Source organism: Centropristis striata, chromosome 11 (genome assembly GCF_030273125.1).
Source record: "Centropristis striata isolate RG_2023a ecotype Rhode Island chromosome 11, C.striata_1.0, whole genome shotgun sequence".
Lineage (NCBI taxonomy): Eukaryota > Metazoa > Chordata > Actinopteri > Perciformes > Serranidae > Centropristis > Centropristis striata.
The window spans coordinates 6,117,824-6,134,558 of NC_081527.1; the positions used below are offsets into that span (position 1 = coordinate 6,117,824).

General features: G+C 38.7%; 1 protein-coding gene across 2 annotated transcripts; it reads left to right on the forward strand.

Annotated features, from left to right (window-relative positions):
* The first annotated feature begins 219 nt into the window (after window positions 1-219).
* LOC131981061 (sodium- and chloride-dependent glycine transporter 1-like) lies at window positions 220-16,268 on the forward strand. Of its 2 annotated transcripts, none has more exons than XM_059345356.1 (12): window positions 220-508; window positions 1,377-1,508; window positions 1,943-2,216; window positions 3,210-3,342; window positions 4,223-4,357; window positions 4,695-4,798; window positions 6,512-6,749; window positions 8,046-8,180; window positions 8,264-8,363; window positions 12,180-12,280; window positions 13,558-13,728; window positions 15,651-16,268. In XM_059345356.1, exons 1-12 carry the CDS (start codon window positions 250-252, stop codon window positions 15,885-15,887), a joined length of 2,019 nt encoding a protein of 672 aa, XP_059201339.1. In that variant the 5' UTR covers window positions 220-249; the 3' UTR covers window positions 15,888-16,268. The 2 variants fall into 2 exon arrangements, with proteins under 2 accessions (XP_059201339.1, XP_059201340.1); XM_059345357.1 differs by having other exon boundaries at window positions 220-461; window positions 1,375-1,508.
* Window positions 16,269-16,735: the final 467 nt, after the last annotated feature.

The window sequence follows — 16,735 nt, forward strand, 5'->3', positions numbered from 1 at the left end:
TGTCTTTCTTAATAATGTTGTGTCTTTTTTAAAATAATTTTGTCTTTTTTGGTAATTCTGTGTCTTTTTTTTTGGTCATTTTGTGTCTTTTTTTCATCATAGATAATAAACCTCTAAAAGTTTTACTTAAATATAGAGAATATTTGCATGATAATATACAGTATGTTCCCATTGGATTTCATTTTGATCAACTACATCTTCATCCTCCAAACTTGTAGCTTTTGTGCATTGCATCTTCTCTGTGCTTCAATGTGCCTAGTGCAGTTGTTGGACCCACTGCTGCAGCACTACCTCGGAAACACAGGAATTTTACACCTTACACCTCCGTCTCTCTCCCTGTCTTTGTTGCAGAACGGAGCAGTTCCAGGCGAGCCAGTAAGGAGGGATGAAAACTCCCGGAGAGGGAACTGGGGCAACCAGATAGAGTTTGTCCTAGTCAACGTGGGCTATGCTGTGGGCCTGGGGAATGTCTGGAGGTTTCCCTACCTCTGCTACAGAAATGGAGGAGGTACGTATTGCAATACATAGCCAAGCTCAGTACTACTGATTTGTGGTTACCTTCATTTGTGGCGGCCAACAGCACACCATATTAACAGAGATCAGTACTTTACTACTAGTGGTCGACCGATACGGGTTTTTTAAGGCCGATACCGATTATTTTGACATCAGTCTTAACCGATCCCCGATATGTGCTGCCGATTTTTCTGGGCCGATTCTTGAAGCCGATATTGCCTTTTCTCCCTCCATTTACATGATAAAAATTACACAATGATAACAAGTGTTACACAAGTCTCAGTTTAAACAAAAAAAAGGAAACATTTATTAACAAACAAAACATAATAACAGTTGGGTAGCAAACAATGTGTATGTTGTTCTAGGCCTGGAGGTGGTGGCGCCTCACATGATCCACATATTTGATGTGTTTTTCTTTTTTCCGGTATCAGCAGCAGCTCACCAGAGAACAGCAGATGTTGCACCGAGCCTTGCCTAGTGTTGGCTCAGTGAAGTGGGATAATTGATCAGCGAATGCACACATGTATCGGCCAAACGCAAAATATCAGCCGATATATATCAGCTGGCCGATATATCGGTCTATCTCTATTTACTACCCCTTTTAGCCCAAATCAGTTCCAGGGTCCTTTCGGAGCCGGTACCCAATCTTGAACCAGTTCTTTCCTTTTCGACTGCTAAAGAACCGACTCTCAACCAGGAAAACTTAGGAATCTATAAGTCCTATCAAAGTCTCCTCATATCAGTAATATAACACCTCTGCTACACAACTTGGGCATCATAGAAATTCACTCTCGTTCATGCTGTTCAGAATCAACTTCCAGTCCTCTCTGAATAACGGCTGTCCTACTGCCGCTCCCCTTCAGGTGCCTTTATGTTCGCATACTTCATCATGCTGGTGTTCTGTGGCATTCCTCTCTTACTACTGGAACTCACCTTTGGTCAGTTCACCAGCCAGGGATGTCTGGGAGTGTGGAGGATCAGCCCCTTGTTTAAAGGTTGTATTATTGTATGTGTTCCCCAAAAATATAATGTATTAAACTAAACTAGATAGATGGATGGATGGATGGATGGATAGATGGATATAAACTTTATTAATCCCTTGGGAAGGTTCCCTCAGGAAATTGGCAATTCCAGCAACAGTACAACACCAATACAATAAAATAGAATAAAGTTAGTAACTAGTCATAATGTGCAAAATAAGAGTTCAAGACACAATAAAAATACAATATAAAATATAAAAACAAGGAGATATTATAAATACATGGAAATATATACTATAACTATAACAACAGTACTAAGTTAGTGCAAGTGTATACTAAATCATAAGGACACAGTCTTTCAGTACATTATGGTGACCAATTCTGTATAAATCTGTCAGTTGCTTCCCATTCATGTTGTAATGTCCCATCCTGTCTTCTCCTTCCTTCAGGTGTGGGCTACAGCATGATGGTGGTGTCCACCTTCATTGGGATCTATTACAATGTGATCATCTGCATTGCCTTTTACTACTTTTTCATGTCCATGACAACCTTGCTCCCATGGACCTACTGCACCAACCCCTGGAACACAGCGGACTGCAGCGGGGTGGTGGGAGGAGGCAGCCACTGGCTCAACACCAGTCGAGATAACACCACCACCAGCCTGCTGGTGTCTGAGGTGGTCAACCGCACCAAGAGGACCAGCCCCAGTGAGGAGTACTGGAAGTAAGTCAAGTAATCACCGTTGTGCAAGATTCTTTAGAACAGGGGTCTCAAACTCGTGGCCTGCGGGCCAATTGCGGCCCTCGTGATGATATTTTGTGGCCCCCACCTTGATATGAAAGTTTATATGAATGGCACTTTACCGTGTTGTGTGTGGAAGGTCCCTTTATTTACTTTTTTTGGTAATTTTGTGTCCCTTTTTTAGATATATATTTGTGTCTTTTTTTAGTAATTGTGTGTCTTTTTTGGTAATTTTGTGTCTTTTTGGGTAATTCTGTGTCTTTTTTGGTCATTTTGTGTCTTTTTGGTCATTCTGTGTCTTTTTTTGGTCATTTTGTCATTTTTTAAGTAATTTAGTTTTTTTTCTGTCATTTTGTGTCTTTTTGGTCATTTTGTGTCTTGTTTTAATAATTTTTTGTCTTTTTAAATAATTTTTGTCTTTTTGGTAATTTTGTGTCTTTTTTTGGTAATTTTGTCTTTTATAATTTTGTGTCTTTTTTTTAAAATAATTTTGTGTCTTTTTTAATAATTGTGTGTCTTTTTTGGTAATTGTGTGTCTTTTTTGGTAATTGTGTGTCTTTTTTGGTCATTTTGTGTCTTTTTTTGGTCATTTTGATACTGCCTCCAGCGGCCCCCAGGTGATTTGAGTTTGAGGCCCTTGCTTTAGAAAAAGCATTACAATTTGTTTTAGTATTGCTCACGAAACCCAAGATGCAGATGGTCATGAGAGTATTCAGATCAAAGTTTTAGTCAAGCAAAGAACCATATGATGGGAAAATTTCATTTTGCACTGGCAATTGAGCAACCAATACAATAAGGATTTCTGGGGTCAAAGTGAGGGGACGATCCATGCCATCTTTTTCTATGCAGATGACATAATTTTCCTCATACCTGCAAGGATTCACCTCTTGTTAAAGTATTATGTGATTTCTGGGTATACGATTAATATCTCTCCATCTATATATAAATATATATCTATATCTATATCTCTCTCAGACACCATGTGTTAAACATCTCTGATGATATTGGGAACTTTGGAGAGGTGCGTCTTCCTCTCCTGGGCTGCCTGGCTGTGTCCTGGGTTGTTGTCTTCCTCTGTCTCATCAGGGGCATCAAATCCTCTGGAAAGGTCTGTGTCTCTCACACACACACACACACACACACACACACACACACACACACACACACACACACACACATTCTTGTACTTCTATCTTTGTGAGGGCCCTCACTGTAATAGTAAATTCCCTATCAAGGTTATAATAGTTTTGGATTTTTCATTAGTTTTAGTTTTAATTCTGTTGTGATTTTTTGTTTTCAAATTCAGTTAGTTTTAATGAGTTTTTAGAGAGAGTTTGCTAGTTTAAGTTTAGTTTTTATTACTTTTAGTTTTAATTTTGTTGTGAATTTTTGTTTTCAAATTCAGTTAGTTTTAATGAGTTTTTAGAGAGAGTTTGCTAGTTTAAGTTTAGTTTTTATTAGTTTTAGTTTTTTTGTAATGGGGTATTTGTTGGGTGGGAGATTAAAAGAGGTCACAGTACATTTTGCCTTTATTTCCTTTGTCTTATCCATCTTCATTATGTATGAAAAAAGTTGACAAAGATGAAAATGAAGGACATTTTCACTATAATTTTAGTTAGTTTTGTAACCACACAATACAGTTTCAGTTAATTATCGTTATCATGTAACCTTTAACCCTTAAAACAAAGTCTGAAATCTCAAAAAAGCCTTTAAAGAAGTGAGGACCGGCTGAAATGTCCTCACTTTGCAAAAATGTCCTCAGTCTGTTGGTTAAAAACGCGTTGCGGTCCTCACTATGTAGGAAGTACAAGAACACAGACACACACACACACACACACAAGAAAAATTATGTGGTGAAGTACATTAGAAGTATTAGCAGTTTCATAGCAAATCCTATCAAGGTGACAAGAGATGTACTACTAGTACAGTATAAATGTGTTTCATGTTGTCAAGCGTGTGTGTGTGTGTGTGTGTGTGTGTGTGTGCAGGTGGTCTACTTCACAGCCACTTTCCCCTACCTGGTTCTGACCATCCTGTTCATCCGTGGCATCACCCTGGATGGAGCCATCAACGGCATCAAGTACTACCTGACTCCACAGTGGCAGAAGGTCCTCGATGCAAAGGTGCTCACTCAGAAACATGAACAGATGAACTGGAGGAATAAATAGAGTTTTCCCTATTTGTACCATTTATTTTTCAAAGTCGAGATATATACGAGTACATGCATGTACTACCAATATCATACAAACAAAACAAACAAACAATAGTTGTTACAACAGTTACAACAATAGTTACATATTACAAGTATATTGTTACCTAAAAATGTCCAATATACAACCAGAAAAGGTAGTTTAGTGAATATATATATATATATATATATATATGAAGCACATACCTGTACTTACTTTGTACAACTTCTGACTGTATGTGTGTGTGTGTGTGTGTGTGTGTGTGTTGTAGGTGTGGGGAGATGCAGCATCTCAGATCTTCTACTCCCTGAGCTGTGCATGGGGGGGTCTCATCACCATGGCTTCCTATAACAAGTTCCACAACAACTGTTTCAGGTTGGTAGAAACAATCACAAATACTGTATTGATCTGTTGAACAGCTACGGACGAAGCGAAACAGCTGAACTGTAGAAACTCAACTAATAAGCTTTTAAAAATGCTACAAATAGTCTATGAACTATCTGTCGCTGAATATCCAAATAAGTGTTACTGAACTTTTTGCTGTGTCGACAACTTTTGAGATCTATCTCTGCTATTTGATCTATGCTATCGGTTTGATGCTGTAGCTGTTTGTGCCACTTTGAAGTTTCAATAAATATTCAGCAATGCATCGAGATGCGTATTTGCTATGAAAACTGCAGAAAGTAAAATATTAGGCAACCGAGACTTAAAATGTATTAAACCTTATTTAGGTGATAAATAAATCTATCCTACAAACCCAGCTGTTGCCAAAATATATGTTTCAAAACCATAGACTGTATATAAATAATGGATGTAGTCACCGTGACGTCATCCGTTGGTTTGTGGCCCGTTGGAAGCATCGAGTTCAGCGTTACACTCGTCGCCATCTTGTTACAGGAAGCAGACCATATTTGGACTGTGGAGGAGGAGAGGGATCTGATCACTGACTACAGCCTCTCTACACCTCAACCTGACTGAGAGAAGCTGCTCCTGGAGCATTAACTGGGTTGTTAGTTTTGGCAAAAAACAAAAACAAAATGTTTGTTACTGACCTCAGAAAACTGAGCAGCGACTCCTTGGAGTGTCTGTTAGTCCAACCAAACGCTGAACAAGACATTTTTACTGAACAAAACGTTCAAATAAACTGTCATTAAGTGAAAATACAGTGAAAGGGTCAAAGTTATGAGACCAAACCGGTAAGCGTCCTCTTTTCTATCTATATAACGTTAAATATAACTTTATTGACACGTTGCTGTGGATACGCATTGTTCTGCTTCTCTCCTGATGACGGCTCGCCTTGTCAGTGACGTGTCAATCAAAGGTAGCCCCGCCCCAAATAATACGATTCTTTATCTTCTATTTTCTTCTAAATGGGGCCGTTGTTAGAACTATTAACATCAGATTGTCTTGAAGATGATTTTTTACTAGTGATTGAGACCATAGTGTTGTCCGAAAAAAAATTCTGAGGTAATAAATCACGTGAGAAGTTTTTAAATTTTGCACTGAAATTAATGGGCAGATTTTTTTTGCAGCCAAACTTAACGCCCCCTACTGGATTTTTTGGTAGAATGCAGCTTAAGGCACTTCCTGGTTTGCCTCCATGCTCAGACACAGAGATCTTTTATTGGTTTTTCCATTTAGCTTAAAACAAACAAACAAGCAGGTGTGGCAAGCATCAATTGGGCAATAAAAGCAACAGCAACAAAGAAGATAAAATGGTAGTTTAGCATGACAAACAATAAATAAATGCATAAATAAATAAATAACAATGGCAATACTACCAACCAAACATATCAACAATATTAAGTGTTGAAAAATAAGAAAAAAATAAAAATAAAATAATAATAATAATAATGAAAAATAGGTAGACAACCCCCCTCCCGCCTCCGGAAGATAATTGCAATATTTTAACTAAAGTTATTTTCTTAACAACGACTCTAATGTGCAAAATGCCATGCTTGCATCACCATCTGAGTGATTTTGCACTCAACTGCCCGACCTTTCATCACATCCTTTCACATCTCTTATAATGTCTCTTTGTGAACAGGGACTCTACAATCTATGAATGTTTTTCCTCTCTATCTCCAGAGACAGCATCATCATCAGTGTGACCAACTGTGCGACCAGCGTGTACGCCGGCTTCGTCATTTTCTCCATCCTGGGCTTCATGGCCCACAACCTGAACGTCCCCGTGTCGGAGGTGGCCGACCACGGCCCGGGCCTGGCCTTTGTGGCCTACCCAGAAGCCCTCACTCTGCTGCCCATCTCCCCTCTGTGGTCACTGCTCTTCTTCTTCATGCTCATCCTGCTGGGACTGGGGACTCAGGTGAGGCTGGAGAACCACACAGGCTGTGTTTAAATCTAATAACTAATGCAGCAATAGATTTAGATTCAGATTCAGATTCAGATTTGACTTTATTAATCCCACAGTGGGGAAATTTCTTTGTTACAGCCGCAAGTTTCACACAATTTTTAAGATAAAGATAAAAAATAAACAATCTAAGAAAAGACATTTAACAATATACAAATATACAATAATAATAATAATATACTATATACAACTTAGTGCAAATTTAAGTGGAGAAATGTGCAGAGTGCAGATTTATGCAAAAATGTTCAGGTTGTGTAGTGAGCTCATGAACATGGTGCAGCTCATAGCAAAAATCCAAGAGCATTGAATACATATTTTCTTTGACCCTTTATAACATATACAATCTAAAGTCACTGTTTAATATGAATTTATAATCTATTTGAAAATTGTTAAGGTTTTTTCTGACATTTTTAGAGACACTGAGCAAAATTCATTACTTCACCATTTTTCACCCATTCTTTGGCAAGATATGCTTTTTTTTAAAATATGCTCAAGGGTAGCTGGTATCACAAAATGTATTTTATTAAAATATACACATATTTTAATGCAAACGATTCTATCATTACCGTAACATTTAACCATTTTTTCTCATCAATTTTCATTCCGATTTTCTTCTTTATGCATTGTTAAAAACCATTATGTTTGATTATATTCTGTTAAATTATACATTTTTAAACAAATGTATACATATATATTTTTTAAGTTTATTAAATATTTATTGTATTGTGTGTTGTAAGTGTGGGGAAACCATGACATTTTTATCTGGACGCATTACGTTAATGAATTTGTGAATCAAAAATATAAAAAATATAATTTTAGCACAAAACAATGAATTGTGCCTCATTATGGCTATATTGTTCATTCACATAAAAGTGAAATATATTTACTTTATTATAAGTATGTCCTTATAATCTTCACAGACAGAACTTAGACTGGCTTCATGAGAATCACCAACCTCAATGTTAATAACGTGTAGTAGTTATGCATTATGCAAAGCAAATAGGCTTTTGTTTCCATTTTTTGTCGTGTATACTCAGGAAATACTGAATGAAAGCATTTAAATTAAAGTTCATATACAAAAGAAAGATTTCTTGTCAGCCAGGAACTGAATTCCCTCAAAATTTCTGACTTTTTAGTTCGAATCAGCGTTTCATGTACGCTTTCTCCAATCATCTTTTGAATTTCCTGGTATTTTATAATTTCAGAAATAGTTTTTTCATGTAATTTAAATCACAAATCCCTCATTTGTAGTTCTGTCTGCTGGAGACTCTGGTGACGGCCATCGTTGATGAGATCGGTACAGACTGGATCATCAGGAACAAGACGGTCGTCACGCTGTCAGTGGCCATCGTTGGATTCTTACTGGGAGTCCCACTAACCACACAGGTAAGTCCCAAACACACACACAGCTGCTGTTTAATCTGGTTCTCTCTCGTGGAGGCGACTCATTCTGTGGTTTGTGTGTGCAGGCAGGAATCTACTGGTTGTTGCTGATGGACAACTACGCTGCTAGTTTCTCTTTGGTCATCATCTCCTGCATCATGTGCATCTGCGTCATGTATGTTTATGGTAAGGAGGAAACAGATTCAGTTCCATGGTGGAGAGCTCTTAAAGGAACACTCCACCGTTTTTTCATATTAAAACATGTTATTCGGTCAAGTAAGACGAGTTGATACAGACCTCTTGCGTCTCAATGCGTGCACTCAATCGCCCTGGCGCGCGGCGCCACTTGGCTAGCACTTAGCTTAGCCCAGTTCATTCATTAGGACCCAAACAGATGGACAGTTAGAAGCGACCAAACTCCTCCACGTTTTCCCTATTTAAATACAGCTACACGAGTAGTTAAACGACCAAGTATGGCGACACAAAATAAAACTTGGCGCTTTTCTAAGCGGATAAAAAGGATAACTATAATGTATGGCGGAATAGCACTTGGGAGCACTTCGACTCGGCGCAGTAATATCATCACTCCTGAAAAATCTTCTCCCCCTCTCCCCGGGCTGAACACTCAAGTTGGATAAGCTAACGTTATGTTATGGCCACTTCCAGGACAACCAAATACCATACAAAAGGATACTTACAGTGTTGGGTGATCCACTTTGTTGTGTTTGTGATTTGAGTATTGTCGGTGTGGCCGCATCCTTCGGGCGTAATCCTGTGGATGTATAGTCCTCCTGTCTGAAATGCTCGGAGCAAACACGCCAGTTCTTCAGAATATCCACCGATGTTGTTGGATCCATGTCCAAAGCAGCTAACCAAGCTTTCCGCCGTTTGTGGTGAGTTGGAATTCTGTGAAACATGACGGCACTATATACCTTCTGCTTGTTATCGCAACCCTTTACGATGCACGTTATAACCATGATTGTTCACAAATATCTTCCTACAACCTGATACTTCGTCAGCTCTGCTCGAACTACTACTCCTGGTGCAGCTCACGTTGGTTCTGTTGACAGAAGTGAGAGGGAGAGGGAGAGGGAGGGAGAAGATTTTTCAGGAGTGATGATATTACTGCGCCGAGTCGAAGTGCTCCCAAGTGCTATTCCGCCATACATTATAGTTCTCCTTTTTATCCGCTTAGAAAAGCGTCACGTTTTATTTTGTGTCGCCATACTTGGTCGTTTAACTACTCGTGTAGCTGTATTTAAATAGGGAAAACGTGGAGGAGTTTGGTCGCTTCTAACTGTCCATCTGTTTGGGTCCTAATGAATGAACTGGGCTAAGCTAAGTGCTAGCCAAGTGGCGCCGCGCGCCAGGGCGATTGAGTGCACGCATTGAGACGCAAGAGGTCTGTATCAACTCGTCTTACTTGACCGAATAACATGTTTTAATATGAAAAAACGGTGGAGTGTTCCTTTAAAGTGTGTATTGCTCTCATGTGAATGTATGACTAGAACCTTGCATTTTAACATATTAACATTAACCTCATTATAAAAACATATTGACTGTGTGGTTTACAATTTGGGTTTTATTTCTGTTTTTTCTTCTATTTTACGATTTACCATAACTCAACAAAATGACTCCATAAAGAGGTAGTTTCAGCACAACTATAGAGTCTAGAATCACAAGAATAAAATAAACTAGAAAATTTCCTCTGGGGAAATTTTGAAAGGGCCACAGGGGCTACTGCCGGTGTGTGTACACTATGATGAGATTCTTCAGAGATTTCAAACTATGCCCTTTAACCTCAAAATATGTGTGTGTGTGTGTGTGTATGTGTGTGTATAGGTGTAATTAAAATCACATGAAGTTACCTGTGTGTGTGTGTGTGTGTGCGTGTGTTTGTAATTAAAATCACATAAAGTTACCTGTGTGTGTGTGTGTGTGTGTGTAGCGAAAATCGCATAAAGTTACCTGTGTGTGTGTGTGTGTGTGTGTGTGTGTAATTAAAATCACATAAAGTTACCTGTGTGTGCGTGTATGGAGCATGTATATGCATGTGTGAGGAGTGTGCGCACTTTAGTGCATGTGTGTGTGTGAGTATCTGTAACTGTAATCACATCAAAGATCAAAGGCAATCAACAGAATGTTGATGTTCCAAAAGAGTGACAGCAGAGGTGGACAGACTCGAATTTCTGGCCTCCAACAGAAAGCATTTTTGTCAAAACCATAATACCTATCATTGATGATTGATTGACTTCACTTTGAGCGTCCCGAGTTCTTCCTGAACGTCTACATATGATTTTTTTTAAGAAAAATTAAAAAATAGCTTTGTTAGAGCGATCTAAAAAACCTGTTCCATCTTCCTTTTTTTCGAAATCTTCCTGCGTTTTTAATATGGGACCCAATGAGGCTGTTGGTGGTTTTGGTGGCGCATCTTTGCGTCGTACGCCCAAACTATAACTCTGACAGCTTTACCAGAGGATTGTGAGTGAGAAGACAAATTTTCCTACATTTCTATGTATAAATTATTTCTGTAGAGTGGAATTTGCGGCCTGGAGTGCAGTTTTCAAATTTATTTTTTGACAGTTTCTTCTCTCCCTCTACACTCTGGCGATGATGTCACACACTGTGACACGAACATTCCGTGCAATACACACCCATTATAATCTCAGAATTTCTCCAAAAATGATCATGGTCATTGAACAGGGATTGATAAAAAACTATATGACCTATCGAAACGTGGATTAATACACCGATACACAAGACTTGTGTCTACTGTTTAAAGTTTAAATGGAGTCTCTAGGTGAAATTATGCCGGAGAAGTAGACGTTTAAAAATCTCCAATTATTGTTCTTTTTTGCTCATTTTTTGTCGGCCGTCCCATTCATTTCAATGCAAAATTTGGGGCAGTTTTTCGCAACTTACGTCGCGAAAAATTCATATTCTGTAGAGAAAAGTAATAGCACACCGATCCCGATCAAACTGCACGTTTTGATATATAATTTGTCCTGCAACTCTTCAAGATGTAGGACTAGTAGCGGGATGAAATTGCGTCCGGAAGAGGATTAAGAAAAAATCCACAGTATAACAGTAGCCCCGAGCACTGGTTCCTACAGCTATTGCTGTATGGGACCAGTGCTCGGTGCGATTGCCCCGAGGCCCTAAAAATGGAGACGAGGAGATAGGATTGGCAAATGATGCATTCAGTTTTATTTATATTTTAGACCCTTTATGTCCCAACTTCGTAGAATCAGGGTTGTATCAATTTATTACCAAAATTGTTGTTTATTTTCCTCTTAACCCATTGACGCCTGAAACGCCTGTAAAACCTCTGGGCGATTTTAAAACAAGTCCCTAAAACCTGAAGTTTTTCTGGAAATTCAACAGAACTGTCAACGCTTCTACTAAATAATAGATTTTTCAGCCTCTGTGGCAGATAGAAATTAAATTCAAAAAGTATTTGAGAGCTTATACAAATACTACAAAACGACGTATCCGCTTTCCAGGCTTCAATGGGTTAATTAAAAAAAATGCTTTTAAATTCTGGTGATAATGTTTTAAAAAAAACCTCTTCAAATTTCTTGTTTTTAATGTTTGTTTATTTTGAAATTGTATTACGAAGAAACATGCTTTTGCAGAGGGATCCAGTTATATTCTGAGATCTACTGGTTATTGACACATTTTTCTTTAGATGAGGATGAAGTGAACTCAAATTTTAATAGAAGAAAACAAGAAAAGGGCAGTCTAGAGTCTTCTGCAGAAGAAGCCCTGGTCGATCCAAACCATGAATTTACAAATCTACATGTTGTAGTTATTCGATCATACTTTTGTTCTGTTTATTGCAATTAAATAAATAAAAAATCTGTTTATTTTGGGTCCTTGGCGAGGTAAAGCAAGTAGAGAGACCATGCACTGACTGTATATTAAACGTCATTATTAAAATGTAAAATGAGAAATCAAACTGTAATGTGGAATTTCCTGGATAACATTTTGTTTTTCCTGCAGGCCACAGGAACTACTTTAAAGATGTTGAGATGATGCTGGGCTTCCCTCCTCCTCTCTTCTTCAAAGTGTGCTGGAGATTCATCTCCCCCGTCATTATCTCAGTAAGTCAACACACACACACACACACACACGGACATACCTGCTGCTGATCTGGTCAGTGATAAAAGTTGTAATTTTGAAGACAAAGCATTTCCACACACATATACAGTACAGGCCAAAAGTTTGGACACACCCATCTCATTCAATGCGTTTTTCTTTATTTTCATGACTATTTACATTGTAGATTCTCACTGAATGCATCAAAACTATGAATGAACACATATGGAATTATGTACTTAACAAAAAAAGTGTGAAATAACTGAAAACATGTCTTGTATTTTAGATTCCTCAAAGTAACAACCCTTTGCTTACTAGAATATAAGACATGTTTTCAGTTATTTCACACTTTTTTGTTAAGTACATAATTCCACATGTGTTCATTAATAGTTTTGATGAATTTACAATGTAAATAGTAATGAAAATAAAGGAAACGCATTGAATGAAAAGGTGTGTCCAAACTTTTGGCCTGTATTGTATATACATAGTATATCCAGTTATTATTCAGAGGAATTTTAGGAGTATACTAAATATACTGATATTATATGAAACTAGAAGATCTAAGAAATCTATAGACCCCAGGCATGTCAGGATGCCATGTTGGGAAGTCGAAAAAACGCTGCAAAGTTAGGCTATTTAGGCGATTTTCAAAGCGGTCATGTGACCGCTGACGTCATGCTATCTGAATGAAAATAGGCTTTCTGTGTTCCCACAAGTCTCCTCTTTACATACATACCTACTTTATCATTCATTCATATCATTTTTGGACATCCCATAATACAGTGTTTTTTCACAATTTTTGGACAAGCTATACTACTACATGTATCAACAGACGAGACCCATTTTAAACATTTTTAGGCATTTTAAAAATGTACCATTTTTTGACAAATATCAACATGACTTTTTTCAGTGGAGCCATTTTTTGGACATCCCATAATATGGTGTTTTTCTGTAATTTATGGCCATATTATACTCTAATATGTATCAACAAACTATAATTGACCCATTTTAAGCATTTTTAGGCATTTTAAAATTTGCCATTTTGACAAAAATCGACATGCTATAGTAGGACTTTTTTTCAGTGGGGTCATTTTTGGACATCCCATAATATGGTGGTTATTCGTTATTTCTGGACAAACTATACTACCACATGTATCAACAGACTACAAAGTCTATATATTTTAACTTCAGGTTTTAGCCATTTCTCCCTTTGTTTTTGGTCTTGAGGACACGTGATCTAAATGATCCTTCCTCTTCCCCTGTCTCTCTTGTGTCCCTGTAGTTCATCCTGATCTTCACAGTGATCCAGTACAAGCCCATCACCTACAATGACTACGTGTATCCCGGCTGGTCTCTGGCTATCGGCTTCTCCATGGCTCTGTCCTCAGTGGTCTGCATACCCATCTATGCCCTCTACAAGATCTCCAGGTCCCCAGGAGCCACCTTCAGAGAGGTACGTTATGGGATGAAAACCCATTACCCCTCATACGTGAAGTGTCAGTTGAAGTGTAAGAGATAAATGCAGGTGACACATACTCAGAGTCATTTGGCAAACAGAAAAAGATCATTATCAAGTCATGTTCTGCAATGAATGTGCACATGCATATCTTCGGAGAAGCAAGCACCTGGTTCTTTTAATTTCTTGCGCCAGCTACCAAAAGGCTTTACATCACTGCCTATTTCTTCGATCCAAACCCTGCACCATTTATTTTTAAGTCCTTTATCAATTAGGACACTTTCCCAAGGCTTCACAAACTTACTCTCCATCCTGCCAACGCTTGTAACGTGAGCTGGTGTAGGCGGAGAGGCTAGCAGTTAGCATTAGCAGAGGTTCCAGATAGCAGGTTAGCTTGGAGAGATAACACACGGCGGCCACACGGCGGCTTTATTCTACAGTGTCTAAACATTGACCATACAAAGCCAAGTCTCCACGACGCTACGTTCACTAATCATACAAGGGTAGTAGTAGGTAAACAGCACAACCAACCCTAAACTCGCTACTTAGTTCTCTTCTGAGGGAAGTCCGTAGAGCAAAAGGCTTGGTGAATAACCCAAACAGGAAATAGGCGCCTTTGTCGCCTTTGCGCCCCTTGTGGCAATATACCGTACTACAGTAATAGCACATCTAGACTGACTGCTACACGCTCCAACGTTATGTCTCCATCTATGCATCGTTGGACTCGGTTGTAGCAAATTTTTCCAAGACCCGCCCCATTCTAATTCTGATTGGCTAGTAATGTTAGTTTCAATAAGGGGGAGCTGTGTTTCTCTTGTACCATAGGCAGACAAACTTATGAACTTGAAGTTTGTTTGTTTTTTTTGTTTTTTTAAATGCCCAAAAATGGTTAAAATAGGTCAATTATAGTCAGTTGCTACATGCTGTAGTATGGGTTGTCCAAAAATAAGAAAATATCACCATATAATGGGATGTCCAAAAATTACCCCGTCACAAAAAATGTCATACTATAGCATTTCGATTTTTGTCAAAAAAAATTGTCAAATTTTAAAATACCTTGAAATGCTTAAAATGGGTCAGTTATACTCTGTAGATCATGGGTCTCAAACTCGTGGCCCGCGGGCCAATTGCGGCCCTCGTGACGATATTTTGTGGCCCCCACCTTGATATGAAAGTTTAATGTGAGTTTTATATGAATGGCACTTTACCGTGTTGTGTGTGGAAGGTCCCTTTGTTATGTTCCCTGTATTCATGTTTTAAAAGTGACAGCACCTCCTACAGGGCTTAAGTAAAATGCAGCCTGTTTCGGCGAGTCTCATTGGTAGTGGTCACATGGGCCGAGGCAGTCGGCCATTTTGTCCAGTTAGAGGAATGTAGGAAACAGCATGTTTCGGTCCCTGTTTTCATCTGACTCCATCCGCCTGTGTAAGCCTTGGAGAAGCTTTGTTTGTGAGTATATTAGTTCATTTATGTTTATAGAAATAATCTCTGCTCACATTTAATTGTATTTCGTATTTTATTTGCGGATTTCATAGTAATTTTGTATTTGTTTGTTTTCAGTTTCACACTCACTTATGCTCCTTCATCATTCAGTACTTTGTGGTACATCAGCCAAGTCACATTGTTTAGCTATCTGGTGATGTGTGCCTTGCTACGCGCTCAGGTGCCAGAATGCCCTTAAATTACTTTTTTTTGGTAATTCTGTGTCTTTTTCAAAAATGTTGTGTCTTTTTAAATTAATTTAGTGTTTTTCAGTCATTTTGTGGACTTTTTTTTGTCCTTTTGTGTCTTTTTTTGGTCATTTTGTGACTTTTTTTTCTGCACAAATGTCCCACGCCAGAGATCCTTCACGGTGCCAGAATACTTTAAGCCCTGAAGCTGCTCTGTCTCATCTGTCCCTCTTTCTCTTATCATATCAGAGGTTGAAGCGCGCTTGCCGGGCACATCCGAAGTGGGGCCCCGCCCTGCAGGAGCACCGGACAGGCCGCTATGCCCCCATGGTCTCTGAAGACAGTACGGAGACCCTTCCTCTCAACGAGATGGAGGAGCTGAAGGAGGAAGATGACATCATTCTCACCATCCAGGGAAGCAACAGCTCCAACGACTCAAACAACAACCTCCGCACAGATTTTGTTAGAAACCTACGCAGGGGGTAGTGAGATGCTTTTTGTTAAATACTCTTATTTGCTCTCTTGCTTAGAGTTAGCTAAAAAGGTCAATACATTATGTTATGTACAGTAAATATGTATCTTACGAGACGAAAAAAGCTTCTAGAAAGACAGCCCTGTGTGGGATTTATTGACAAGTATCACAAAACATATACAATATTCAAGATACACAAACCAGGTCCTTGTTTTGAACAGCAACTGTCCAGTTTTCATATTTCCGTCACTATTATATCTAATGTTCGTGCGTAAGATATCATGCTTTCCTGTTATTGTTCCAAATGGTGCTGTGGGATTTCCTAAATCAGGGCTTTCCTGTAAAGAGACTGTGACTGTTGGTCAGATTTCTGTGTTTGTCAAAACATATGTGTATATATATGTATATATATATATATATATATATATATATATATGTATGGGGGGAATGCCATACAAAATGCTATTACAGTAGTCCAGTCTGGAAGTGAAAAAGGCATGGATGAGTGTTTCTGCGGCGGGGAAGGAGAGTGATGGACGGAGACAGGAAATGTTCTTCAGGTGGAAAAAGGCAGTTCTGGTGATTTGGGTGATGTGGTGCTCAAAAGAAATGTTGCTGTCGAAGATGACTCCTAGGTTGCGGATGTGGGGGGACAGGGACAGAGTGGAGTTGTCGATGGTGAGGCTGAAGGTGTCTGTGGTTTTCATGAGGGATTCTGAACCAATGATTATGACGTCTGATTTGTCACAGTTCAGTTTCAAAAAGTTTGTTTGCATCCAGGTTTTGATATCGGTAAACCTTGTTGGTGAAATAAACCTGTGGTTATGTGGCTACCAAAGGGTAGTGAAGGGACAACGAAGCT

Coding starts and splice junctions, on each gene's coding strand:
- LOC131981061 (XM_059345356.1), top strand. CDS start 250: ATGTGCCTAGTGCAGTTGTTGGACCCACTGCTGCAGCACTACCTCGGA. Junction 3,343..4,222: donor GCATCAAATCCTCTGGAAAG/GTCTGTGTCTCT, acceptor GTGTGTGTGCAG/GTGGTCTACTTCACAGCCAC. Junction 4,799..6,511: donor TTCCACAACAACTGTTTCAG/GTTGGTAGAAAC, acceptor CTCTATCTCCAG/AGACAGCATCATCATCAGTG.